The sequence below is a fragment of the Sciurus vulgaris genome (genome assembly GCF_902686455.1).
Source record: "Sciurus vulgaris genome assembly, chromosome: 12".
Classification (NCBI taxonomy): Eukaryota; Metazoa; Chordata; class Mammalia; order Rodentia; family Sciuridae; genus Sciurus; species Sciurus vulgaris.
In genome coordinates this window covers 109,365,047-109,392,611 of record NC_136473.1, presented here as the reverse complement: position 1 = coordinate 109,392,611, position 27,565 = coordinate 109,365,047, and the positions used below count along the sequence as shown (strand labels likewise).

General features: G+C 41.9%; 1 protein-coding gene across 1 annotated transcript; it reads left to right on the top strand.

Moving 5' to 3' along the window:
- Positions 1-3,068: 3,068 nt before the first annotated feature.
- On the top strand, positions 3,069-20,554 carry GORAB (golgin, RAB6 interacting). Its single transcript, XM_079106571.1, has 5 exons — positions 3,069-3,595; positions 7,387-7,744; positions 9,877-9,978; positions 12,264-12,404; positions 18,711-20,554. Exons 1-5 carry the CDS (start codon positions 3,535-3,537, stop codon positions 19,141-19,143), a joined length of 1,095 nt encoding a protein of 364 aa, XP_078962697.1. The 5' UTR covers positions 3,069-3,534; the 3' UTR covers positions 19,144-20,554.
- The last annotated feature ends 7,011 nt before the right edge of the window (positions 20,555-27,565 follow it).

Here is a 27,565-nt window from a genome sequence, read left to right as displayed (position 1 = left end):
CTCAAGTACTATTCGGAGGCCTTACAAAAAGAAAAATGACACCTTGATTTTTTGCAGTTTATTTTTAAGGTTATTTGTTAACCAATGAGTTCGTAGCTTCAAGTAAAATGAATAATAAATGTGGTTAATGTTATTCACCATCATAAAAATTCACACTAGAAAGGAATCTAAAAATACACGGGGAAGTGTTTCAAGTTAACGTTTGGCTCAGAAGGGCTTATTGTTTCAATATTTATTCAGTGCTTACTTGACGTCACATATCTGTTTTACTCTGGGTAAATACAAGATGCTGTCCTAATCTTGAGGAGATATTACCTAACAGAGGGAAATAAGACATAAAAAGCCAACAAATACAAGTAATTTAGAAATTGTAATCAGCACTATGAAAGCAATAAGGAAATGGGGGTGCTATTCAGATAGGGTGATCATGAAAATTTATGTGGACACTGAGTTCAGAACCTGGGGCACAGGAGAAACCAGTCAAACCAGAGAAACATCATAGCTTAAGGAATAGCACTGGAGCCTGGCATGGCGGCACTCGCCTGTGATCCCAGAAGTTTCGGAGACTGAGCAGGAGGATGGTTAGAGGCTAGCTTTAGCAACTTACTGAGACCCTGTCTCAAAATAAATAGAAAGAGTGGGATGGCTCAGCGGTTAAACACCCAAGTTCAATCCCAGGTGAAGGAAGGGAGGGAGGGAGGGAAGGAAGCACCGGGATAGCCCTGGGTAGACAAGAAGGGGTTGGGGTGGGCGAGGGAAGATCTGGCAAATTCTAAAACTCAAAGGAAAGCCAATTTGGTTGGAGTTTAGGGAGTGCAGAGTAAAGGGAAAGAGGACCCAACATAAGAGGTAGGCAGAGGTCCACTGGGTCAGGGTTATGTAGACCCTGACTCACCCACAGTGTGACAAGGAGCTGTTTTATAGTTTTAGCTAGACTACAGATACTGTTGGATTTTTATATTAAAACATTACTTTAGCTGCCCTGGTGGAAAATCAACTGGAAGCAGTATTATAGTCTCAATTGTCACAGATGGTCCCCTTTCCATAAACACACAAAAATGCTCAGTAATATATAACGTCTTATTTAAGTGAAAAATAAATTACAGGACTTAAAGCAAAAGAGACACAGAAAAGAGGGGTCTTGTGTAATATAGGTCCCCAGGATTGGGACTCCCACGCATATTTGAAGACAAAATTTGAAGAACCTGAAAAAAATGAGGACTAGAAAAACTGCCTAATATTCTGGAAAAATAGTAAGAAAGCCTATCTGTGACTTAAAATAAACCCTGGACAGCACACTGCCTGGCCAGCCCGCTCCCCTCGCCAGGCACACCAGCCCGCCAGCGCCCACCATGGCCACCACTCAGCCGCTGAAGGCAGATGGGCCAGGTGGACAGCAAAGGCTTTGATGACGCTATGAAGGAACCAGGAGTGGGACTGACTGTGGAAAATGGGCGCAATGGCCAAACGGGATTGTGTCATCACCCTGCAAGGCCAGAAGCTCAACATAAACACTGAAGGCACTTTGAAAACAACAGTGTTCTTGTACCCTAGAAGTTTGAAGAAACTACAGTTGGTGGCAGAAAAACTTGGTCTGCAGCTTTGTCAATGGTGCATTGGTTCAGCATCGGGAATGGGATGGGAAAGGAAGTCCAGAAAGAAGAAAATTGAAAGATGGAAAGTTAGTGGTGGAGTGTGTCATGAATAATGTCACCTGTAAGCGGGCCAAAGAAAAAGTAAAACAGAAATTTCATCATCACTTTGGACAGGAAATAGCTGCAAGAATGAAGCTCAGTTCAATGTGCAAATCTCCAGACTGCTTTTTTTTTAATTACTGTGTTCAATTATCTCTATCGCAAACATTTTACATTCAAAGGGTTGGTTTAACCAAGATCATCCCTTTAGTTAGTAAATAAATGTGTTTGTGCTAATACAAAAACCAAACAAACAGAAAACCCTGACACCTGAAGCCTGTATTACATTTGAAGGCAGGATCCAAATTTATATTGTAAGCTGAAAAAATTATCTTAAATCTGGTTTAACACAATGGAGACATCTACAGCCCAGCAAAAACAAATGTAGAGACCCTCTCCACCCCGGATACTTAAGACCCCATGGAACGAAGACATTCTTTGAACATAAGCTCCCACTAAAATATTATACACCATTTGAAGCATCCAGCCACCATGAGGGAGAGCCAACAGAAACAACAAACACAAGTTTTAGAACATTGCAACTGGAAATCATAACTTTATACAGATGAGATTTTACTATCTTTTACTATATCTTGCTCATGCTTAGTTCTCATTCAGGGCCAATGCAAAACCTTTTAAAATACCACAATCACCATCTCTATTAAGATTATAGATAACTTGAAATTCATCCAGCTCGAACCAAAGAAAATTTGTGTAAAGTTCAACATGAGCACAGAAGTTGGTTTAACGTTGTTATCAGATGAACGAGGTGGCTGATGTCTGCAAACGGGAAACGGAATTCACTACGAGGATGCCACCGATTCCCACTTACTATTCTGGAGCTAATCTATGCCTTCCATGTAATGTATTTTGTCTATGTCCAAACACTGGATGGAACTGTACCCTTCCTTCCTTTTGGATGGCGTTTTACTTTTCAAATGTGTTGAAAACGAATGCATATTTAAAATTTAGTGTCTTGGCAACCCCCACAGAAAACGAGAGTTCCAAACATCCTTTCCCCTTCTGATCAATCATCTAGACCTGAAGTACTCGCTCCATTTTGTTTTTTTTCTTGGCGTGATGTCTTATTGATCAGTCTATTCCTTTATTTCAAATTTTTTTAAAAAACATCATTGACATATTAAAGCCCCAAGTCGCACCTCAGATTCTTAAAGATAAACCAAGATAAAGAGGTTTTGCTCTTTCGTTCTTAGATACGAAACAGCGAAGAGAAATCTAAAACTGGAGAGGCTGTCTCCTTCACCCCCGGCCCCGCGGGCCTCGGGACGCCCGCATCTCTCCGTCTCCTACGTGCCCCGGGGCGGGGGCCGGGAAGCCCAGGGGTTAGCGCCGAAGACCGCCCAAACCAGCCACCAGGCCCGCAGAGGACGCCCCGGGCACACAGACAGACGGAGGCGCGGCCGAGCGGCGCCCGAGGCCGGCGGGGAAAGGCCGCGGCGACACGGGCGCACGGGCACGCGGGCCTCGTCGGAGCTCCCCGGGGCGGTCTCGGGACCGGCCGGCCTCCCTGCCTCCTTTCCCCCTCTTCCCCACTTCACTGCTCCCGCCGTCTCCCGAAGACACCAGTCGGCGAGCGGAGGCCGGAGAGCGGGCGGCGGCGGGGCGGAATACCGGCCGTGCCCCGCAGCCGGCTCGGCACCGCCGGAGGCGGCCTCGGGGGGACCCGGACGCCGACCGCCGAGGGACCGCGTGCCCAGAGCGCGGCGCGCTGATTGGCTGGCCAGTCGCGGCCGCGGCGGAACCCGGATGTGCCTGGGCCGCCGTGCTGGCAGTCCGGGCGCTGCGAGCGGGGCGCGCTCGGGCTGCCGGCGCTGGGCCGATGGCGCAGGGCTGGGCGGGCTTCTCCGAGGAGGAGCTGAGGAGGCTGAAGCAGAACAAAGGTAGCGCGCTGTGCGTGCGGGGCGCAGTCAGGGCCGCGGCTCCCCGGGAGAAGGGGGCGTGGAAGCAGCGACGCGCCTCGAGGTGGAGGCGCCGCCGCGGCGCGGGAGGGGGCTGGGCGGGCCGCTCGGCAGGGTCCGGGTCCCGCGTGGAAGGCGGCCTGGGGAAGGAAGCGAGCCTCGGCCTGGTTGCCTCCCGTAGGAGAGGGAGGACAGGCCCCGTGCGCACCGTCGGAACGCGCGCCTCTGTGCAGGCGGGCGTGGGGTGAAGGGAGCCCCGAGTCCACTAGAGCAGACCTGGGTTCCCCGCATTTCGTCTGCAGCACCGCTTCGCTGCTGGTCGCCCGCTGATGTGTTGCACTTCTTTCCAGCTCTTGAGAGCAATCGCAAGGGTTTTCGAGAAGTTACACGTGAAGCCTGACTTACGATTGTATATGTACACATAAACGTGTGTATCTCTAGACACGCTCACACACGTACACACGTGTAACCGTGCTAACACGGCTCAGCTGGAAGTGTGTACCGCTCCCCCGGCTTTATGAAATAAGCATTGAATGGGTTCATGCTATTTTTAAATGTATTTTGATGAAGGAATTAAGTTTACAATGACTTTGTGGGGAACCCTTAGTGATGTAAAGTGCTTTACTAGTGATTGAATTTTCATGAAGGTCTGTGTGGTGATAGCGCACACCACTTCCCGTGAGAAGTTTGCACCACTCTTGGTACCATAATTTATTTGGGGTGTAATTAAATAAGTCTTACCAAGTCCTTTATTAGTTTGTGGGAAAACTGGATGTGACTCAGGTAACCTGTGCACTTCAAGCATAAGTGTGAGAATAATCCAGGACTGACAAGTGCAAAAGGAAGTAAATTAGTAAGGGAAAGCTGGTGTAGATTATTTAAATTGGGAAATTTTGACTCTTCCAGCATCCTTTAAAAACTGTGTCTTAAAGGTTGTGCTACAGTGTGTGGTTCAACTGACTCTGTCTAACTTGATGTACTGAAATTATTATAAACATGCAGTCACATGGGTGTGTTTTCAACAGCCAGTCACATATCCAGAGATATAGAGGACAAGTACCCTTGCTTCTGGTCTGAATTTCAAGTTCCAGGTATCACTTTTTGCACTAGGGATGCAAAGATAAACAAGGCATCCCATCCCTGCCTTTCAAAGAGCTTATAGCCTACTGAGAAACATCATGAAACTGTGTGATAGATTTTTTGTCCAAAAGTTGGCTGTGGCACTCAGAATTGGATGGAGTTTGGATTTTTCACAGATTAATGAGTTAGCAGAAGTGAATTTGCCAGGGCAAATAAGATTTAATTAATGTAGGAGCCCAAATTAAACAAAACAATTGTTCCCTAAAAGTATACTTTGAATTATTTCTGTGCTGTGGGATTGGTAAAAGGTGCTAAAGATCTAAACTTAAAGGTCCATAATATGGTAATGAAATGTGAGGACATGGACCCCAGATCACTATTCTGTGACTACCTTGATGACAAACATGGTAACTTTGTACCCATAGTCAAACATGAGATTGACATAAAGACCTCATGACTGCCTCTAAGTCTTCTCATCTTGTATATCTCATTTGTAAAACACTGAGAATTGGATATTTAATTTTAAGGGCCCTCCCAGCTGTTCTCCAGCCTTAAAAATGTAATTAAATAATCTAGGAGTGTGTGATTGGTCACTAGCAAAAGTGAGGACAATATACCCTGGATATACCTGAATGTACATTGAGGAACTTAGTCATCATCTTATTTATAATACTAAAAAGTTAGATGCAACCCAAGTGTTTTTTAACAGGGAAATGGATAAATAAGTTGTGCTCTACTCACCCAGTGTACTATACAGCTAGTAGGACTGTATTAACTATAGCCACATGCACTAATATGTGTAAGTTACATAAATACAGTGTACGGAAGGAGGAAGTTGGAGGCATATATATATATATATATAATCTGATAATTTACATAAAATTAAAATCATTTAAAACGTTTTTTAGGAATATAGGAAATCTCTAAAGAATGTCAAAGAAATATCAAGTTCAGGTTGGTGGGGATGCAAGGGAATGTGATTAGGAAGGGGTGAGTACATAGGGAAGTTCAGAGGTGTAGATAATTGTGCAGTCTGTTTATGGCAAGCTGGCATCACAGATAACCTTACAATAATAAGAATTGATTTTCCACTCCAATGCCATGTCTAACATAGGTTGCCAGGTGACTGTGCTATACATATCACTCCACACCATCTTCTGGTGCTGTCTTAAAGGAGTTCACCGTGGGGGTGGGGGAAGGAGATGGAAAAGTGCACACTGACAGTTAAATGCTTTCTCCAGTGAATGACATGTGTCACTCCTACTTATATTCCATTCAATAAAAGTAAGTTATATGATTTGGGGGATAGGAAATTGTTTTCTCATGTGTTCCAGAAGAGAAGGAATATAAGGAATGTCTATCCTTGAATAGTTGTGTGGGCTTTGGTTTTTTGGTTTTTTCCTGTTTTGTTTGTGGTACTGAGACTTGAGGCCAGGGTGCTGTACCACTGAGTTGTACCTCCAGCCCCTTTTATTTTTTATTTTGAGATAGGGTCTTGCTATTGCCCAGGCTGCCCTCAAACTTGTGATTCTCCTGCCTTACCCTGCTAGGTAACTGGAATTAAAGATGTGTGCTACCACACCCTGCATAGTGCTTCTGTCTTTGAAAATATCCTTTTTAACATATCTTCTTTAATTTTTATATTAACTCCATGAGTTAAATAAAGCAGATCCTTTTCAACTGGTTGACAGATGGAGAAACTGAGGTAATAAAATGGTTTGCCTGACAGATGTGGTCTGTAGCAAAACTGGGACTGTGACTTCAGAACTTTCAACTCTACTTTGCAAATTTAAATAGTTTGTGTTGCTTCAGAGGCTTGTATGCAGAATTTAAGAGTCCTATTTTTGTTGTTCATTTATAAGGACTCATACTTCCATTTTCAAGGTATTTTATGGAAAATAGTATTTATAGATCTTGTTAAATATAGGATGAATGTGAGTCAGATTCTGCATTTGTCTGCCCTAAGAGGTTAAGATTGGCCTGGACAGTCCAAAATATATAACAGAAGTATAATTATTTAGTTTATGCTTAGAAAAAAAAAATCATCCTCCAATTATTTTATATATCTCTACTGCTTTGTTAAAGCTACTGTTAAAATTAGTTTGAGTGCATTGATTAGAGCCTGACTAGACTTTGGGGAATACAACCTTCAGTTGTTTTGCAAGATGAAAGAAAAAATTCATTAATTAATTTCTAATTCCTAGAAATATGAGACTTTACTCAATTATATTTGTTGTAGTGTCCACCTGTGTATAAAATTACCCCTAAAACTGTTGAAAATGAAGAGAAGGGAATCCATTTGCAAACTAACCCCAATTTATTTCTGGAGAAGAGTGAGAACCATAAATCAAAGTCAGGACAAGACAGAATTTAGTTGTCTACCTAGTTTGATGAAAATTCTTTTAGACAATTATCAAATCAAGTTAAAAAAGAAAACTTGTTTTGTATTTTAAGGCCTAACTCTCAAAAATGGACTTCCTATTAAGATAAATTGAGAACTGTGTTGGCTTTTGTTAAATATCAGCAGTATGATGTCTGAACTATTGAACTTCATAGACTTCCCGGGTTTGGAGAATGGGGTGGAAGAACCTCTAGAATTTTTGTCAAGGTTAATGTCAGTATTTTATTTTCTTAAAGAAATTATAATTATTCTTTTCTCACACAAAATGATTTTCCTTCACCCCATTATATAGATCCATTTGAACCCCAACGCCGTCTCCCTGGGAAGAAAACGCGACAACCACTTCAGCGAGAAAAAGCCCTTCTAGAGCAGAGCCAGAAACTTGGACTTCAAGATGGACCAGGCTCATTACCTCCGGAGCAGCTGCTTTCTGCTCCAAAACAGAGACTTGTCACTCAGGAACCACATTCTCCCCCGCCTACTCTTCCTAGTCCTCTTACAGTCCCCTCTCCTGCTGGTGATGGAAAACCACAGGGTATTAAAAGTCAGGGAAGGGAAGCAGGACTTGAGAATTCCCAGGCTGGTCACAGGAAAGTCGAGCTCCTACCTCCAAAGCCAGATTGCAAATTGGAGAAAAAGAAAGTGGAATTGTTAGTAAGTCTGTGAGACTTCTCATTTTACCTCCCCTACCCGTTTGGACTTTGAGGAAATTTGGTTGGTTGGTCAGTTTTAACATTTTCTCTGTCCTATATTCAAGTCTTGAAATGTGATCAGTAATCTTGGAAAAGTAGCCACCACCTAAATGTAGTATAAGCCAGTCATTGTTAGCCATTTTTTTTTTTTTTTTTTTTTTTAACATCATTCAGTCTTCATAGTAGCCCTACAATGTATGTTATTTTCTGGTGCTCAGAAAAGATGTCATCTTCCTAAAGCTAATAAACAGCTAGTAATAGAGTTGAGATACACACATATGTCTGTATCCAATCTGTGACCTTAAACTCATCAAAAGTATTGTACCCCTTCCCCAACTGAACCCATTTTTCACTTTCCAGATGACATCTCCATTGTTTCAGAAAGGAGTATTTATGAAGAGATGTGGAGAGATGGTCCAGTGAGAGAGTAGGAAATTGAGGGACTAATTATATAATTCAATTGCACCATTAGATTTCTTTTCATTATTTACTTAATGTGGTTGTACTGGAGACAACATACATAATTTAGTTTAGCCACACTCTTGTCATTCTGTGACTTTGAATTCATCAAATAGCAATAAGAAGAAAGGATGACATTTGGTTTTGGTTTACTTTTTTGAGATTTTTTTTCAAAATATTTTGCATTTTTTTTCTAATCTCAGATATATTTCTATTCCCTGCTGATCCAGATTCTATCCTGTGAGTTTAAAAGTGTACTGCCCATTAAGGGTTTATAATTAAGAATTTATTTGGCAAGAGATATAGGATCACGTGGATTATGAAACCAACATTGAAAGAGTGTCTGATCTACCTTTGTTGTTAAACTGAAATCAGTGTGTGTGTGTATGGGGGCGGTGAGTTTGAATTAAGCAGGACACTTTAGATTGGGTGCCATTAGGAAGATTATTCTTTTTTTTTTAAACACTGAATATATTCATATTTTTAAAGAAGACAAGTAATCTGAGGAGCCATTAATGAAAAGGAGAAATTTTGAGGTTATGAGCAGGGAAAAGAAAAGCTCTATCCTACAGAATGCTCTAAGGTGACATCTCACTTTTCTGAGAAAGAAAAGGATAAACCAGAGACATTGTGTAGAGCTAAAGAAGTACAGAAGGGCTTGGAAGCAGAGGCTGCCTGTCTAGGGAGTTTGCTGACACAGCCTGGTCCTAGGTCCTCAGAGGGAGAACTGTTCTGATCAAAGTTACGGTTAGAGAAATGCTAGGAAGTGCCGGGTATTACCGCATTTCAGACCATTTGGGGGACAGTACCAGGTAAGATGGAACTAGTCACCCAATGAGATCTGCAGTAGAGAAAATGAGGGGTGACCTGTACCAGCACTAGGGCAGAGCTGGAGGAATGGAGAGAAGAGGTGTCCATTTGGAAGTGGCTACCACATTTGCGAATTGAAAATAATGGTGGTGACAATAATCGGAATAAATAGATTTGCTGTTGTTGGAGTTGACATCAAGTTCATGACTTTATGGTACACTTTATATGTTTTTTCAGAATTGTAATGTTTGGAAGACAATAGATGTTTTCATTTTTTTTTAGCCCAATTTCATTTGGCTTTAGTTCATAGCATATTACTCTGTTTTAAAATGTCTAAGAGTTGGAAAAAAGTGAGCAAATTGGAAGAAAATATATGAAATAAACATTGGCTATTGTCTTAAGGATGTTGAACTGGTGGGGACTTTTCATAGAACACTAAAAGGTATGACATGACCTCAGCTCCAGACTGATTTATTTGATCTCCATTTTGCATATAATACATAATTAACTTACACACATTTCTTTGTACTCTTAAAAAAAGTGCTACAGTACTCTGGCTTCCAGTTTGTGGGTTCCTGGATTATATACATATAATGGATTTCAAAGTCCAATTTATGTAAGCCTTTTTTACTTCAGATCATAGTCTTTGTTTCTTCTAGAACACAATAATGAGCTGCAGATGGGTTTCTTTTAAGAGGACTTTTGAAAGAATATATGTAATCTGATTAAATTTTACACATAGGAAACTGAGACTGGTGAGGTGTGGAATAGGGCAGCAGTCTCTTTCATAATTTGATCTTTATACTTTTTTTGCTCTCTAGGCAAGAAAAATCTCGTTGGGAAGTCCTCCAACAGGAACAGCGACTAATGGAAGAAAAAAATAAACGTAAGAAAGCTCTTTTGGCTAAAGCAATTGCAGAAAGGTGAGGCTTCTGAAGCAGGAGAGATTGTTTAGCCTACAGTCAATTCTGCCATGTTTTTTATTTTCCTATGCCCATTCTAATAAACTGGTATTTTCTCTACAACCATTACTTTTAATGTTAATTGAACAGTTCTACTTCATAAATGATATTGAAGTTCCAGTTTTAATTTATTAAAGGAGGCTTTTTAAGCATGGATCATACGAATTTATAAATGCAGTAATAATTAAAACTTAAGGACCCGCATCAGTGATTTCATTCGTAACCATCTACACACTCATCACGGAAGCAGTAAATAGCTATAGATACATGCAAAAGTGCAACAAAAGCAGGCTTTAATTTCGATGTGGAGAAACCTTAATTATCTGACCTGTAGAGGAGAAAGGTTAATCTGCATAAGTGTCTTACGCTTCAACCAATCTTGTGTTTCCTGTGATGTTTTTCTTGATTTATCCTTCTATTGATGATGCAAGGTAACCTTGATGAGCACTGTGTGAGATTTTCTAGCACCTCTAAAGTAAGAAGTGTTAGTCTGTCAGTGATCCCTTCTTACTTACTATGCTGAGTTGGGTACAGTGGCTCACACCTGTAATCCTCATGACTGTGGAGGCTGAGTCAGGAGGATTGCAAGTTGGAGGCCAGCCTAGACAATTTAGTGATAGCCTGTCTCAAAATTAAATTTTTTTAAAAAGGGGGTGGGGATGTAGCTCAGTGGTAGAACAGTTGCCTAAATGCACAAAGCCCTGAATTTAGTCCCTAGTACTACAAAATAAAACAGGTAAATAAAACACATCATTTGCTGTATGGTATCAGTCCCAAACAGCAATGTTTGTAGTTACTAATTTCCTGTGGCCTTAGGAAATAAAGCAGGGGTTGAGAACATGTGAACTTAATACAAGCAAGTATTCAGTGTTGTTTTCTTTTTAGACCTCTGGAAAAGCCTGACAAAACTTTTATCGCTTGAGGCTGGAGTATGTGTAGACACAGGGCCGGGAAGAGGTGAAAGGAAGGGGGTGGGTTTAAGAGTGAGTCAGAACTTGAGCAGCGGAGGGTGTATGTATTTGAAATGACTTATTTTCCTTCTTCTGGCGCACCTTCATCTTTCATGAAGCATGGGAGACGTGCAACTCCCTGATTTAACTGTGTTTCAAGAAAAAGAACAACTTGTGGAAGAGAAGTGCCCTCTTATTTTTCCCACAAGTGGTTATTTTCAGAAAAGCATTGTCGTAGGCTTCAATTTAGAGAAAGTAGGAAGACTTGAGGACTTTTGCGGGAGGGGGCGTGTATTGTTTTAACTTCTGGTACTGGGCTAAGTTGCTATCCTGCCTCTGCATCCCTGAGAGGACAAGGTGTGCCCTCGGCACCTGGTGGAAGGTTCTCAAGGCTCAGCACTGCTCTCGGTGCTTTTGACGTAAGATGGAGAGCACTGGTGCTGGTAGAGCTGAAAAGAATCACGCAGCATGGCTGGAGTATCATCAAACGGACTTTGAAGTATTTGATGGGAAGGTCATTCCTGTCACGTGGACTTCCGTGGGCAGACAGTAAGGGTGGTGCATGCACAGTAGACTCGGGAGACTGAGTCCCCGTGTCATGGTTTCATGTAGGGTTTTCTTCTCCATTGAGAATGTGTGGAATTTTGAAATGAGTGAATCAGAATTAAGGGCTTACATGTGTCTTTGCTACTCTGTTTCTTGGTATGGGAACTGAGAGATGATTTTATAGGTGTTCCACTTCTGGGAAAATGAAACTTAATGAGTTAGACAAAGAAAGAAGGAATATTTGGTTTCGAGCTCCACAGATAATTTTGAGGACCTGTAGTTTTACCTAGAGAACAAGAATCAATCAAGAAAAGTGGAGAAATGGGGCTTAAGACAATTAAAAACAAATAGATGTTAAAGAAACGTTTAATGCAGGCATCTGTTCTTCATGTCAGGTAAGACTCAAATGGAAATGGGCTTAATAAGTAGATGAATTCAATACTAGAATTTTAAAAAGCTGTGTTGGATGGTTCAATTGGAGGACATATAGATATGTTCTTTTAGATATATTCGTTTTACCTTATTTATGAAAAATAGCTTGTGCTTATAGAAAATTTGGAAGAATAAGCAGAAGAAACAAAATGTGGTCTTAGAGATATATCAAAATATTACTAACATTTATTTAAATTCTGACTTTTTCTAATTTAAAAAACCGTAACTAATTGTGTATTCAGTGTCTTTGTTTTTCACTTACATTACGTATGGATACATGGGTTTAAAACTCTTTTACCATGTTCCTGATTTTTCTAGATCTAAAAGAACTCAGGCAGAGACCATGAAATTAAAGCGGATCCAGAAGGAGTTGCAGGCTTTAGATGACATGGTATCTGCTGACATTGGAATCCTCAGGAACCGGATTGATCAGGCCAGCCTGGACTATTCATATGCACAGTAAGTGAGGGAATCTGAACCTTGATCAAGGGCTCTGTAGAATTCCTCTTTATTACTAGCCAGGCCAGTAGCTCTTAGGTATGTCATCATTTAAGTCTCCTGTCAACCCTGGTGAGTGATGTTTGTTCTCTCTTGTGCTGATTCAAGTGTGTCTTCTTCTGTGAAGTCTTCCTGTAATCTGCCTGACCAGTTTACCTTGTTCATGTTCTTGTTAGAGAGTTTTCTGCATTTTTGCTTTGCATTTTAGTGTTTCTTTGTATACCTCCAGCTACTTAATGTTTGGGACTCTTAAGAATCTGTCAGGATCTAGCAAAGAAAACATCTGAGTGGCTTGTCCCCAAACTATTACTCTGTAACACCAAATCTATGTATTTCCCATTAAGATCTGTGATGATTTGGTATGGCCTGTGTGGGATTGGAGCCTCGTTCTCTTAGTTTTCTTTGAAGTCAGAAGATCTAGTTTATTTCTTAAAAGCTTGTGAATATTTTAAGACAATATCACTCTTATCTTAGAATTTTTAAAGTCTGTTTTCTTTTTTTAATTATAATATGTACAAAATGGTTTGATTATTATATGTTTCTTAGGCTTCAACCATTGGCATTTTTATAAAGAGACAAAAATCATGGAGTATTTTTAAAATGAACTAACACATGTAAAGAATTACATGGAATTTGCAAACAGATAAAAGGGCAAAAAAAAAAAAAAAAGTCCAATTTCAGGGTTTTCCAGTCCCTTCAGCATTTCTTTAATCATCCTGGTTTGTCTTTTTTCACAAGGGAATGCTGTGTTAATGACTCAGTTCTGCATTTTCTCTGTAACACTAGAAATCAATCGGAATGCCTCATTAGTCCAGGGTAAACCACAACATCAGAATGTTTATGTAACAATTTAATAAAGTGGAAATGCTTGATTATGGTTTTTAATTCACTGTTTAGTGTTTAAGAAAGAGGTCTGTGGTTGTCCTTGTGATTTTTGTAATTGTTATTTGAGCATATGCTGTTAGACATAATAGATTGCCTTTATTAATTAATAGCTTAAATTAATGCCATCAGTAGCTGATAAACAGAGATTCCAGATTCCTATTAATAAGGCCATTGAAGAAGTAACCAGGATTTCAAGATTAAACTGTCTTGATTTTTAGCATCTTTTATTCTCTAATAGGAGTTTGCCAGAGGATCATTTTTATGCCTTTGTAGCCTTTTATCTGAATAATTCATAGTATAAGGTGCATTGCTGAGTATCTCAACAAAAACTAATTCTGTCCTCCTAGAGGGTAGAAAAGGACACCTTTTCATATTGAGTATTATAAAAGAAATGTGAGTTTTAATCTTCAGAGAACCATAGAGACAGAAGAATCACTAAGTTAAAGGAGAAAACATCCCATAATATATAAATATTCTTTATGAACCTTTAGTAAATTCTTACATAGTAAATATATTTTACCTAGTGTACTTTTACATCTGTAATGAGCCAAGGAAGTCAGTTCCTCCTGGCATTATGTGGTGGTGTGTAAGTGGATGCAGTGTGAAGCCGTTCTTAAAGCCTCAGCTCTCAGGTAAGTTAGAGAAAAGCCTAGAAAACTGTGACTGGATCCAGGGTGTGTCTTGTTAGTGAAGAGATTAAGCAGCTGTTGTAAGTTTGCATTTGGTTATAGGAAAGTTGTAGATTGGTACTCTAAGATAATGGTGCAGATTTCTCCTGGAATGTAACCCTCAGGTAGTTGATTTCTGTGGGAGATTTCCTTGACTTTATTTATTTATTTATTTTTTTCAATAAAAAATGATATCTTAGCTTTCTAGTTCCTAGTTGAGTGCTGTCTCCTCAAAATGTAAATAAGATTGGTAAATAAGGCAGAATGTGCTTTTGAATTGGCTAGTGTGAAGCAGCCTTGGGGCAGTCTCCTCTGAGAAGGCCCATGCTTGGCACCAACCTGAGACTGGCTGCTGCTGCTGTGCAGAGCTGTGGTGCGGGGTACCCAGGGCAGTACCCACTGCTGAGAACCTCACGTGGAGCCTGTCGTTGAACCTGCGTGCGCAGTGATTACCCCTGTTTATTATCTAGGCTTAAAGGACACCCCATGTAAACACACATGCGTGTACAAGAGGAAAATATTTTTAAATCATTTTATGAATAATTTATCGAAGTCAGAATAAAAGGTATTACAGAAAGGTATTTTATAAAAATGTGAGTGTAGTAAACCTCTTTATATCAAATAATACTTGATTTACAAACTGAAAAGAGTAGAGAGCTCCTTTTAGCAGCATAGGACAGCCCCATGCTTGTGAAATATTGACTAATTCTTCCTATTGAAGTTGTTAATTGTAGGGGGCTATCATATTTCCTTTTTGTCCTTAGAACTACTATCTTTTTCTTCTGCGGATTCTTGAGTTTGAGGAAGTTCACATAGGACGGGTTTTCCAAAGACTCGTAGTCTGAGAGTTCACTTAAATGTCAGTTTCGCCCCTGCACTCTGGAGTGGGTCTGCGTCTGTGGTAGTTTCTTAGAACTGTGAGAGCAAATTACCACAGACTGTCTGGCTTAAAACGTGAGAAGTTCTTCCCGCGCTTTCCTGGAGGCCGGACATTCGCAGGCGAGGCGGTGTTGGGCCATGCATCCCCAGAGCGCCGCGGTGCCTTCAGTCCTTCCTGTGCTGGATTCTGGTGGACGCAGAGGCTTCTCACTGCAGCCACACTACTCCATTCTGTGCCTCCAGGGTCTTTGCTTCCTCCTCTCTCCGACTTCCTCTGCTTTCTCGTTTCAAAGGATATCTGTGATTGATTTTAAGGCCCAACTGGACAATCTCAAAATAAGTACTCCCTAAATCCTTAACTTAATCACATCTTTCCTCCTGTAAGGTAGTTTTCCTGTGAGGTAACGTTGAAGATTCCAGGGATTAGCCCATTTGGGTGGGCTGCTGTTAGCCCACCACGGCATTCATCTTTTGATTTGTCTGACAGCACAATGTTTTGTTGTCAAATGTCTGTATTTGCCAATATGTGCAGATAATGAGAAACTATTAACTCTCAACTGTCTTCAGTGAAAAGTAAGAGTAGTTTATAAAGGTGGCGTTTCCAGTCTTCTCTGACACCCTCTCAAGGTGATATAGTACTTGAACAACATAGTTAGAAAATCCAGCAGTGATGGTTTTATTTCATTGTTACATTATCCTTGTAGATCATTCCATCAGTCTCTATTTTCTCATTGTTTACTTTTTAGCATAAATGGGAATAATCAGTAATGGTAAAACAATTCTCAGGGTAATGAGGTAGAAGAATGTGTCAAGATGACTCTTGAATTTCATAATACACCTTAAGTTTATGAAGGGCCCATTGAACCCATCTAATAACTGCAAACTACAATTCATTTTAATCTGTTTTAAAGCGAATTTTCTTTGTTCTTTTAAAGACTTTTAAAAGTCCTATGTTAATCTATACAAATAGTTAAAACTTCTCAAAACAGAAACTGAGAAAGTCAAAGTGCATCAGTGGAACCTAATGGCATAACAAGAGTTAATAATTTTTAAAAGTTTTCAGGGAAACCAAAACCAAAAGACAGTTTCTAGAATCCTTTAAATAACATTCATTAAATCTCTCAATATCCCTTTAAAATAACAAATCTGTTCTATAATTACATTTCCAGTGCAGTATGTCTTACTGTTATGTATAATGCTCTTACTATTCTGTTCTAAAGTGTGGCATCGTACTCTGATTTGATGTATTTGCCTGACCCCCAAACTGGTAGTGTAGTTTGTGAAACTAATCAATACTTTGAATATAAATCATTCTGTACAAGAATATATATGCATGTTTCTGACTAGGAGAATTTTAAATGTATTAAAAAAATATAAAATGTTTAGTGATTTATCTAGGTTGAAAGATCACTGGAAACCTAGGGACCTATTTGCAAATGTTAATTTCAATTCAGTATTCATGAACGCAGTCCGTAAATCTCTGCTAACTGACTTAGGCTGAGGGAGACCACAGACTCAAAGGGAAGTTTGAGTGGGGGAAAGGGCAGTTCTCTATAGAGAATGTTGTTAAAGCTGGCTCTTGAATTGATGTAAGAACATTCATAAACAGGATATGTTATAAAATATGAAAATAAGGGACCCAGATGTCCAGCAGAGCTCCTTAAGAACAGTTCTTTTAACACAGGGTGTATTGAAACACAGATGATTCTCTCATGTTTACTAGGTGATAGTAAAAAAAAAAGAAAGAAGTATGATAAGTGAACATTATAGAAATAAGAATTTTCAAGTGTAAATACTGGGTTCCTAAGTTTCCACAATTTTAATTTTAGAAACATATTTACTGGTACAGTAATGGCGCTCTGAAGGAGGCTCTGTTTCTTAGGCACCTACTGGGCACTGGGTAGACGCTTGGCCTGTTTGTGCTGTTGAATCTTCAGTCACTCTAGTGAGGTACTTCATCACTATTTTACAGACAGACCAGGCCGCCAGGTAACCACTCAGAGTTGCTGTGCTGGAGTTGTTGGTCCCTACCTGCCTCCTCCCTCGCCCCTGCACAGAAACCTGGCTGCTTTTCACTTCAGCTGCTGAGCTTGGAGCTCATCTGATCTGAACAAAGATGGGCTGCCCACTCCAGCATGCTGATCCATAGGCCAAACAGTGGCTCATGGCCCAAACACCAAGAACTCCATACTGAGATGAGCAAGCCTGCCAGGTTCTCCTGGCATTTACAGAACAGGATCACTGACAGATAGAGTGGCGTGCTGGCCATGTTGGACTGTGCGTGATGGGAAAACTTCCGGAAGAGGAATGGTGTGACCTCCAAGCTCCCAGGAAATAAGTTGCCTTGATTCTTAGGTTTGCCTGTGAAATTGCATCTTGTATTCTACAATAAAGTTCATTTTTTCCCCAAATTAGTTTGACTGGATAACTGTTCTTTGTAAACAAAGACCAAAGCAGGTGACACACAGCCAGCAGCAGAGGAAAGTTTCAAACCCTGGGTTTCTAAAATCAAAGCCTTTTAGATTTTCACTCTATGTCCTTAAGACAGAGACTCAAGCTAGGAGATGGAGCTGCTTTCTGCTGTAACCTTTCGCTAGAAGCACTGCCCGCCCGGAGCTGACGTAAGTGCGCAGTCGTGACTGGTGAGCCAACGTGGCCTTCACAGGTGCTCATGGAATTGCTTGAAGAACGAGTTGGAAATCAGTCTTTTCTCTCAAGAGCGGAAGAAACCTCTTTCCCTGTTGTAAAAAGAATAGTATTACATTATGTAGAAAAAGCAAAAGACAATGAACAAAGATTTTACTTTTCTTTTTTTACTATCCTGGTGCAAGAGAATAAAAAGGATATTGCAGGGTGACTAGCTTCCATGCTTGAACTGCCCGCCTTCGGTAAAACCGGCCCTGCTCATCTGTGGTCTGCTTCATGTGAATACCTGGAATTTCTTCATACAAGTGTACCAGAAGTCTTGCTGCTGAGTGAGAAGGGGGAGAACAATTCAACCCAGGATTCTTAGCCTGGGAACAGTTTTCCCCTTTACAGGATGCTTGGCAGTGTCCGGAGACATTTCTGGTTGTCACAAGCAGTGGGTGGTACTGGCAGCTCGTGAGTTGAGCATCCTACAATATACGGGCAACTTTTCACAAGACTGTGTGGCCCAGATTGCCAGGAGTGCCAAGTGCGAGAGATCCTGCCTGAACCTGCCTTGTTTTCTTCTCTACTGATGTTTACTTCTTGCCCTCACCTAGTATTTTGTTGGGTGCACTCTGTCCTGCTTACACTCACCTCCCAACCCACCGTCCATATCCTCCATCAAATTGTTTTTTTCCTTTATAATCCTTGAATTAAGAGATACAGATTTTCAGCTTTCTCCATCTCTTGTTTTATTTCTTATAAATTATAACCAGTTCTGTGCTGGAGCTATAGAGCAGATTTTGTACATCTCTGATATTTAGTGATATCACATTGGTGGCTTGAAATTGACCAGAGTGGTAGATTTATACTGGCAAATGCTACAAGTCAGAGCTCTCCGCAACCCCACTTCCCACACACACACACTTCAGAGCTAGCACACCACTGAGGTAACAGTCTGCCTGCCTTCACTCAAGCACAGCTTGGAATGAAAAAGTGAGCACAGTGTGTTGTTAAAGGATGTTGTGGAAGTTTCTGCATCCATCTCCCAGCTCACCTAACGTGTTGCCAGTGTCTGTGCAGTGTTGACATTCATGTCTTCATCATACTGTCCTTGCCCACTTTTGGAGTTCATTGGTTCTATCCTTTTTTAAAACATCTTTGTCAATGGAAAACTAATGGCTCGATCTTTGTCTTGTCCTGACAGGAAGCGATTTGACAGGGCCGAAGCTGAGTACATTACAGCAAAGCTAGATCTGCAGCGGAAGACTGAATTAAAGGAGCAACTCACTGAGCACCTTTGCACAATCATACAGCAGAACGAGCTTCGGAAAGCCAAGAAGTTGGAGGAGCTGATGAAGCAGCTGGATGTGCAAGCTGATGAGGAGACCTTGGAACTCGAGGTAGAGGTGGAAAGACTGCTTCGTGAACAGGAAGCAGAAGCAGGGAAGCATGAGGCCCTTGGAGAGAGGCCACGTCAGTCTGCTGAGGAGAATGCCAAAGAGGACAAAAAGCCACAGGAGCAGTCTGCTTCCCTGGAGGTAGACAAACAGCGTGAAAGTTCTAGCAGCTTCCCCCATGTGAGTCCAGACTGCCCAAACCAAGGGGTCAATGATGTGCCAGCTGCTCTGGCCACATGAAGGGCCAGTGTTCTTTTTAGCTAATATGACATTCAGTGAAGTATGTTCTCTGCAATAGATTATGCCCTGGTCTCTTAAAAGGGCCTCTTTAAAACTTAATTTTTGAATCTGTGATTAATTTTAGTAGGGTAACATGTTTGGCCATTGCAGAGTCCCAAATGATGATCGTCTTATAGCAGGGGCATATTTCACCCCGATTTCAACCAGTTGTTCCTTTAACCCTTACTACTGGGTTAAATAAGTGTCTTAAAGGATGAAGAGCATGAGACCCTTGACTCAAGCCCCAGCACCACAAAAAGAAGAAAAGGGTAGAAGAAAAAATACATGGTTAGAGTAATTTTAGACCAAGTAAATACAGAAAGTAAATTAAAAATGACACTTATTACCTAATGACACTCATTTAACTTCTCCTGGGAGAAGTGTTGAAAATGGAATGTAATCAATTAAAGACACAAAAATTAATGCGTAAAGAGTGGAAGATCAGGTCTTCCTGATCTTACTAGAGTTGTAAAATTCAACTTGGAAATAGTAGTTTATATACCAAACTACATAGTATGTGCTATAGTATAGTGCATGCTATGAAGAGTAGTTTTATATAAAGAACAAAACCACTTCAGGCAACATTACTTTTGTCTTTAATTGGCCTTTAAATGGTTTTAGTTTACCATCTGAATTTTTGTTAGTTGATACACACACATATATGTATATAAAAGTCCTATGTATGTGTAACTTTACTTTTAATGTATTCTCTTTTTAAATAACAAATTGATCAGGTTAATTTAGACAGTGAAAACATTTCTAACATAAGGCTGAAAATAATATGGAAGATCTTACTGCTATTTTTGATTTTTCAAAAAACTGATGTATTTTCTTTCTAATGTTACTTGTAAATGTATGTTTTGTATGTTGAATATAAATTATCTGGCATAAAGCATTTTATTACTTTAATACTTTGTTAATTACCTGTTGCTAATACTTGACCACTACATTGTGCTATACGTGAAGATGTATATAAATATTGTAGCTTTGTCATGAAATCTGTGAGTATTACATTAAATTATGATCTATTTATCAGAAATTCCCCAAAATAAAAATAATTTCATCTTAAGTTTTTAGAACAGGAACGACTATAAAAAGATAAGAAAGAATATGTTATCTATAATAGTTTCTTGGAAAGTTGGAACATACTATTTTTAAGTGGGTTTGGTTGAGGGTATTATCTTTTGGTAGTTTGGGTGATATTTGTACTTGCATGTAATTTAGTTAATAGTATAATTTTCATTACTGACCTCTCTCAACAGAAGCATTTATATAGGACCTATGTTTTTATTTATGGATATCATACATAAAAACTGAAAGCTTCATTGCCCAAGACAGTCTTATTTTTTTAAGGAGTAAATCAGTCTGATGTATTTATAGTATGACTTTTCATTTACCCTAAAAACATGAGTTTCAAAAGATGACTGTTGGGGCAGGGTGTGTCAGTGATGCATTTGGGATCTCCTAGTAGATACAGTCATCCACTTTTGTATGAGAATTTATTAACAAATAAAGTTCTGTAATATTGTTTAAATATGGTGTGTGCACTCTTATAAGCTGAATGGAGAAATGAGAATCATGAAGGAAATCTTATCATCTACTCATCTTATTTTACAGTGAGGAATTTAAGGGCCAGAAGTTTTGGCAGTGGCATTTTAAAGTGTCAAGAGAGTTCTGTACTCCTGACGTGTGTCCTGCGTACGTCACCTGGTGAAGTGCTGCGCATCCTTGTACTTGACAGTGTTTCTTATAACCCATTCAGGGTGTGTGTGTGTGTGTGTGTGTGTGTGTGTGTGTGTGTGTGTGTGTGTGTGTGTGAAAAGCTTTTCAAAGACAACTATAAAAGGTCTGCTGGAACCATTATTTTGAACCAAAAAATGTTATCTTGCCTGGCTTTCCTGGGGTGGTATCCGAGTGCTCAGGTGATGATATAAGTGACAAAACGATACTGCATCAGTTTCATACAGAGGCAGCTGCATCCCATGTGTGGAAGGAACAAGAGCAAATGAGTGAGAACTGGGGCTCCTAGAGAGGAGGACCAGTGCACTGGCTTTCTCAGTGTGACTCTGATGTGTGCATCTTTAAAGTAAAATACCTGTGAAGCCTTTGATATATAGAGTCACACATACTCAGTAACTGGTCATTTCTGTGAAGGAAATTATTGATCCCAAATTAGTGCCGTGTTGATTGGGATGCGTGGGAGAGCTGCCGTTCTGCTGTCAGAACTTCTCAGCCCGCTGAAGTGGAAGGCGGCAGAGTTCTGACGCGGTGAGTAACTGAGGAGTCGCCTCCTTTGGGGAGCTCACTGTGCTCTTTAAAAGATCGTCTTCTCCAAATGGTAGTTTTCACTTATTCTCTTGAAGCAAACTTTTTGGTTCAACTTGAATTTCCGGATTTAAAGGTTCTTAAACCTTGATTCACTCTTTGCTTGTTAAAATCGGAGTCATTTCTATGCATTTCAGAGAAGCTGGGTCTTTGAAAACACGGTTCTTTCACTGCAGTGAAACGGTTTCTCCTCCGAGTATTCACCTCAGGATGATTCTGCTGAACTGCAGCGTTGCAGGTGGTGGTACATCCTCGTGTCACTGAGAGCACAGCTGGTTTCCACGCCAGGTGATGGAAATCTGATTGGAATTCCATGAGCATGTGTCATTGCTGGATCGGCATTTGAATCATGGAGTACAGCTCAGCTATGAACGCCTCATCCTTTGGAATCGGCAGCGCAGGCTTGAGGAGCTTACCTGAGAAGTCAGCCACGGCCTCTTCTGTGGTGTCGGCACAGAACAGGCTCGGGACTCTGGCCCAGGCCATTCCCGTGACCTTTACAAATGATGTTTTGGGGTTTGTTTTTATAAGGAGCCAAAGTCAGCATTTTGAAAAAAGCCCTGATAGATATGATTCAGTCTGCCAGACGCTGGGGCCACTCTGGACCCAGGTAATGATACCTCTTCTCAACACAGATTTACCCCTACCCCGGTCCTGACTTGATCTACTCTCTGGAGGGATGAAGCAGAGCACTGTTCTCCAGTCTGTCTTTACTGTTAGGCTACTTTTGCAAGCTCCTAATACCAAACAGCTGTCTTGAAAATGCAGCATCATCTCTTTACACAGTTGATCAAACTTCACATAGCTACTTATATGGTAGTGCTACTTAAGAGGTCTGTGATCTGTGCCTTTGTCCTTAAGAAGCTTATAGTCTAATTGAGGAATAAGATTCACACTCACAAAAGGCCGATGGAGGAAATGCTATTAAAGCAAAATAAGAGGTTGGAAAGCTAACTGTGGATAAGCTTCCAGAACTCACAAATTTTTCCAACACTACTAATTTTAAATACTCTGTCCAGCTGTTTGGCAATCTATGAATGTGTCTAGGACAGCCATATTTTTTAGTTAACTTTCAGCACTGGGGAACAATGCATGTATAACCAAAATAAAACAAAACAAAAATCCATGTTGGACAATATGTACAGATTTTGAGTTTATAGTTGCCAGAGCAAGAGTGAATTGCAATGAGGGGAGGTTTGTGTGTGTTATCAATTTAAAATAGGGGACCCATGGGATTCACCAGTGCAAACCCCTTCAAGTGCTGGAAAAAAAGTAGACCTTCCTACAAGAATCGATGGTGTCTTACATGGAGGTGAGCATAAAGGTCAGAGCTCACAGTCATTCCATGCGTTGTTGAACCAAAGGGCAGTAACTGCTGCCTACGCCAGATCAGGATGGAAATGGAATGGTGTAAGTTCAAGGATAACTCAACAGGGAGTCTTGTTCATAGATCACACATGAGAGAGGTCTTTCCAAGCCCAGTGACTCCAGAAGCCTAAAATAGATTCATAATTAAGCAGTAAGACATAACAGGGATAATGTTTCTGGGTGGTTCCAGCATGCCTCGGATAAGTCACTGGGCCAAAGGCTCACAGGAGTAGTGAAATAATGACCTTGCAAGGTGTAGTGTCACTGCTGTTTCAGGGAACAGGACATAAAAATTGGAGTTGGAAGAGTCATTTCATGGGCTGTTGTTCCATGATTGGACAGTGCTGCCGTGTGCAAGTACACGTGGCCGGTAGTGGCAACCAGCATTCTGAAGCTGTGTATTTAATTGAGCTTTGCTCAATTAAAAACTCCACAGATGGGCTAGGGAGATAGCTCAGTTGGTAGAGTGCTTGCCTTGCAAACACAAGGCCCTGGGTTCTATCCCCAGCACTGCAAAAGCAAACAAACAAAAACAACTCCACAGAATTGGCCATCTCATCTACTTGGCTAAGCAAAAACCAGGGAACTATGGTTTGGTAGAACTTTGGTTAGTTGCTTAGACCTGGATTTTATAACTGAAAAATGGCTGAAGCAACCACATTTTCCATTTGTTGACTGATTTACCTGTGTTCCCCTTAGAAATTACTACAAGAGGTAGCCTCAATGTCACATAGGTCCAGAAGCATCACGAGTCTTTCTGTCTGAGCTATCTCTTCCTTACGACTCTGCCCCTGGCTGACCTCTGCTACATCAGCAGGTCTTTAACCAAGATGAGGGCTGAGTGAGATTCCCAGGGGCCACAGGGTGGAGTGAGAAATACCCAAACTCTGCAGGAGGCCCTCGAAAGCCCTGCAAATGGAAGCAGGAGGCTTATGGCTGAATTCTTCTCCAAGCTTCTGAGTCTGGTCACTTCAGAAGGTGGTTTACAAATCTGGATAAAACTGAGGGCAGGGTTTTTCATGGTCCTTAATCTCTCCCGTGGCACAGGGAACTCTTCATCCTGAACAGAAATCTGGACAAACAGTGACTTCTACAGACCCAGCCCCTCTTAGAAAAAGATCTGAAGAAGAATGTAGGAAAGTTCAAATTCCCACTGTAGCTTTGATCATTTTAGTGTATGAAATAAACTGGCAGTGGGCAGAGTAACAGGAAAAAGTGAACAATTTATTACCACGTAAAACCCAGGAGAGACAGCGTGTGATTCAGAGGAGCTCAGACAGTTGGGGCTTAGGTGCTCTTCCTGGGGCAGAAGGGGTGGGGCAGTTTTAGGGGGATAGTCAGTTGTTTAGGGCAGACAAATGGACCCCGAAGAATAAGCAGTGGCTGGGACAAGGTTCTGGTGGGCTCTAGATGTGATGCTGGACTTTCAGCCTTCCTCCCGCGGTGAGTGGACTTCCCCGGTCAGTGACATTTCAGTAAGAAGACTAAAGGTGACTGTGTTGCTCTTTTGGTGGATCTGGTCAAGTAGATAAGGAAGCTCTACGGAAAGCCTCTCCCTGTGCTAGGAGGCGGGGTGGGACGCGGAAAGCGCAGGGGAAGAGGTGGCTTCTGGGCCTCAGCCTGTGGAAGCACCAGTCTCTCAAATGTCATTTTCTGAGCCTCAACAGTTGTTTCTTAGTTCTCGAAGGAACTCTGAAGTTGGGAGGCTCCTTCTCCCCAGAGAGCGGAACCCCTCAGAGAAACATTCAGTGCACATGGGAGAGTTTTCCAGAATTGCGGAGTCGCCAACGTTTCTCAGGGTCCTGTTGGTGGTTGTCTGTCCAAGCTGGCATGCCCTGAGCTATACCCTTGTTGATGGCTCTCAATCCAGGAGTCAGTCTTCACTGTCCTTTAGATCGGACCACAGGTTTCTCCAATCTGCCTCTCTCCTGACCACTTCAACATGTCTCTCAGAGACCCAGGTGTGGTCTGTGTCAGTAATCCCAGCTAATGGCTGAGGAAGGAGGACTGAAAGCTGAGGGCTGCCTGGGCTCTGTGTGTGTGTGTGTTTGCTTCAAGTCTTTCAAATCAGTCTGGCTCCCTAAAGCTGTATCTCTGTCAGGGTCACAGAGAATATTAGGCTCCCCTCCCTGACCTCTCTGGGACCATGGAAATTTCTTGGAGGCAAGTCCAGACTCTTCCGCTGTGTCTGGTACAATGCAGTCTAAGAGATCTCGCTGAGGTTTACTGTCTTCTGGATTCCAACTGGGAAGTAAGGTGCAGGCCTCCTGATTCCCAGACCCGGAAAACCCACTCTCCAGGGCTGAGTCAGGGGAGGGCCAGAGACTGCAGAGCCCCTTCTCAGACTCAGCAGCTCCTAACCCTCTGGCTTTGCTTTGGAATCGCCTCTTGTATCCCAGCCAGGGGAATTTTTATCTACGTGGGCAGGAAAAAAATTGGCTCAAATGGATCAGATATTCTTCCAAATCTTTTTTGTCTGAAGCCTGAAGCTCAGCTTTTTAAACTCCGGAGCCAAGAATTTGTCTCCTTTGTTCTCTGGTTCTGCTGAGACAACCCTCCCTTGAGGCAAGGAGTGACTCATGGTCTAGCTGCCTGGTGGGGGAGGGTCAAGGGTGACAGGAAATCATGGGGAAAGCACACAGTTAGTCATCACGGTGGCCGGCTTCTCAGAGCCCCTCTCCCGTCCTCTGCTGAATGGAGACGAGCCCCTCCTTGCTTCCACAGCCTTCTGCCTTAGAAGGTTCCTTTGGGAAGAAGTCACAGAAGTGGACTCATTTCTGCCTGCCTCTTCCTTCGCCCTGAGAAAATGAAACAGGCAGGTACTGGGAGAAGGAGTGGAGCCAGGTGACTTCCTGGAGCCACCCAAGAGGGAATTGCCCTGAGCACCCGCCTGCCTGGGCTTCGCCTCCCCTGGACTGGGCTCACTCCCTCCACACACAGGCCTACATTCGTTCTCCCACCACACTGAGACTAACTCTCCTGCTGTGGTAGCAGAACTCTAGTAGAAGGGCTTCTGGAAGGCCATGTGGTCAATGGTCACTCCAGGGCAGCTGAAAGGGAGTCTGCAGGGAAGGACAGGATCCCACTTGACAGTGTCCGTGGGATCTTCCCAATGGAGGAAGGGAAACTCTGGAAAGAGTGAAGCCTGGGTGGACCCAATCTACCTTTCCCGAGGTGGGAGGGACTGCACCTCGAAGCCATCCTGGTGTCTTGTGTTCCTACCACCCCGCACCTGTACCGCTCATTCATAGAAATTTGTGCACGTCTTCCTTCTTACAGACCACCAGCAAATTATGCCCAAGAAGTTTTCTCCCCTTCCCCCAAGGCGCACACAAAGCCCTGCACACAGTTGGCATCCAAAAGTGTACATCGAATGATCAAGCGAATCAATGAATGGGAAGGAGGAAGGAGGTAATTGAACCCAGAAGTCCAAGCAGTCAATGGTTATTACACCAAGAGAAAGATAAGGCATTTATACGGTGGGTCTAATTTTGAAAAGCAGCACTGTTTTCTCCAGGCAGGGAAAGAGTTAAGCATTCTGCAGTGTTCATGGACTCCTGACATGATATAAAACACTACAATTTTGGCTTTTCCAGTTTAGCTGACATAGTTTAAGTTGATGAATATTTTGATTTGTGCCAGTCTCGGGCCGTTTTAAATGCTATCCCTGCAGGAGTCAAGAAGTCCAGTCATAATCATAACAATATGCTTGTCAGTCAAAAGCACCGGAAGATTGTTTAGGTGCAAAGAAAGCATTTTCCCCTGAAAGGAAACAGGGCAATTGAAATCACCTACTTTTCAAGACATTGAAGTCAAAACTGTTACCAGCTTCATGGTGTGAAAATCCAGGTCTCAGCACCCCCCGTCAGACTCCAGCATGTCCTGGGGCTATCTAGCCAAAAAACAGGTTACAGTCTAAAGTTCAGAAGAAATTAGACTAACGGGAAAGCTCAGCGATCAAGGTTGATTTCCCCATCATTATTTACAGGTCACTATTTCAGCAGGGAATGGATAATGAATTCTTCTCCATCTCTGCCGTCAGCGTACCTTGGGATAGATTTACTTTAGCCAAATAACTCAGAACTCACGCCATTACACAAGATCTGGGCAGAAAAAGGGGATTTTCCCCCCCCCTCGAACAGACTGAGCAAATAATACTTGGTCGAGTTGACATGAAGGTTAGACCATTGGAACCGTTTGCATCATAGCAGGCAAAAATTTTAAATCCACACGGAATTGGATTCATTAGATCAAGGGGGAAGCCGGAAAAGCACTGTGGGAGAGAGAAAAGGAAACACAAAGCCCAGAGAGATGGATTTCCAAATTGAAGGCAGCCCCAAATTATCCAGATCTTTGGGTATGTTGATGTCAGGACCTTGGTTTTTTTCAATGTGAGTGTGACCTTAACAATTCCAGCTGCTCAACAAATTTGCTCGGCAACTTCACCCCGCCAGAGGAACGTGCGAGCACAGCCTGCTGAGCCTCTCCCAGTGTGACTGCATCCACAGCAGCTCTGTGCAGACGGGAACTGGTTAAATGAAAAGTCACCGTAATAGAAAGTACACCTTTCACCCCCGAAGAATTCCATATACCCCATGCTGATATCAAAAGGATCTCCTCATGGGAAAGAGCAAGGCGGAAAGCAGAAAGGAGCACAAATCTGGTGTCCAGAGTCCACTGGGAGTTCCAG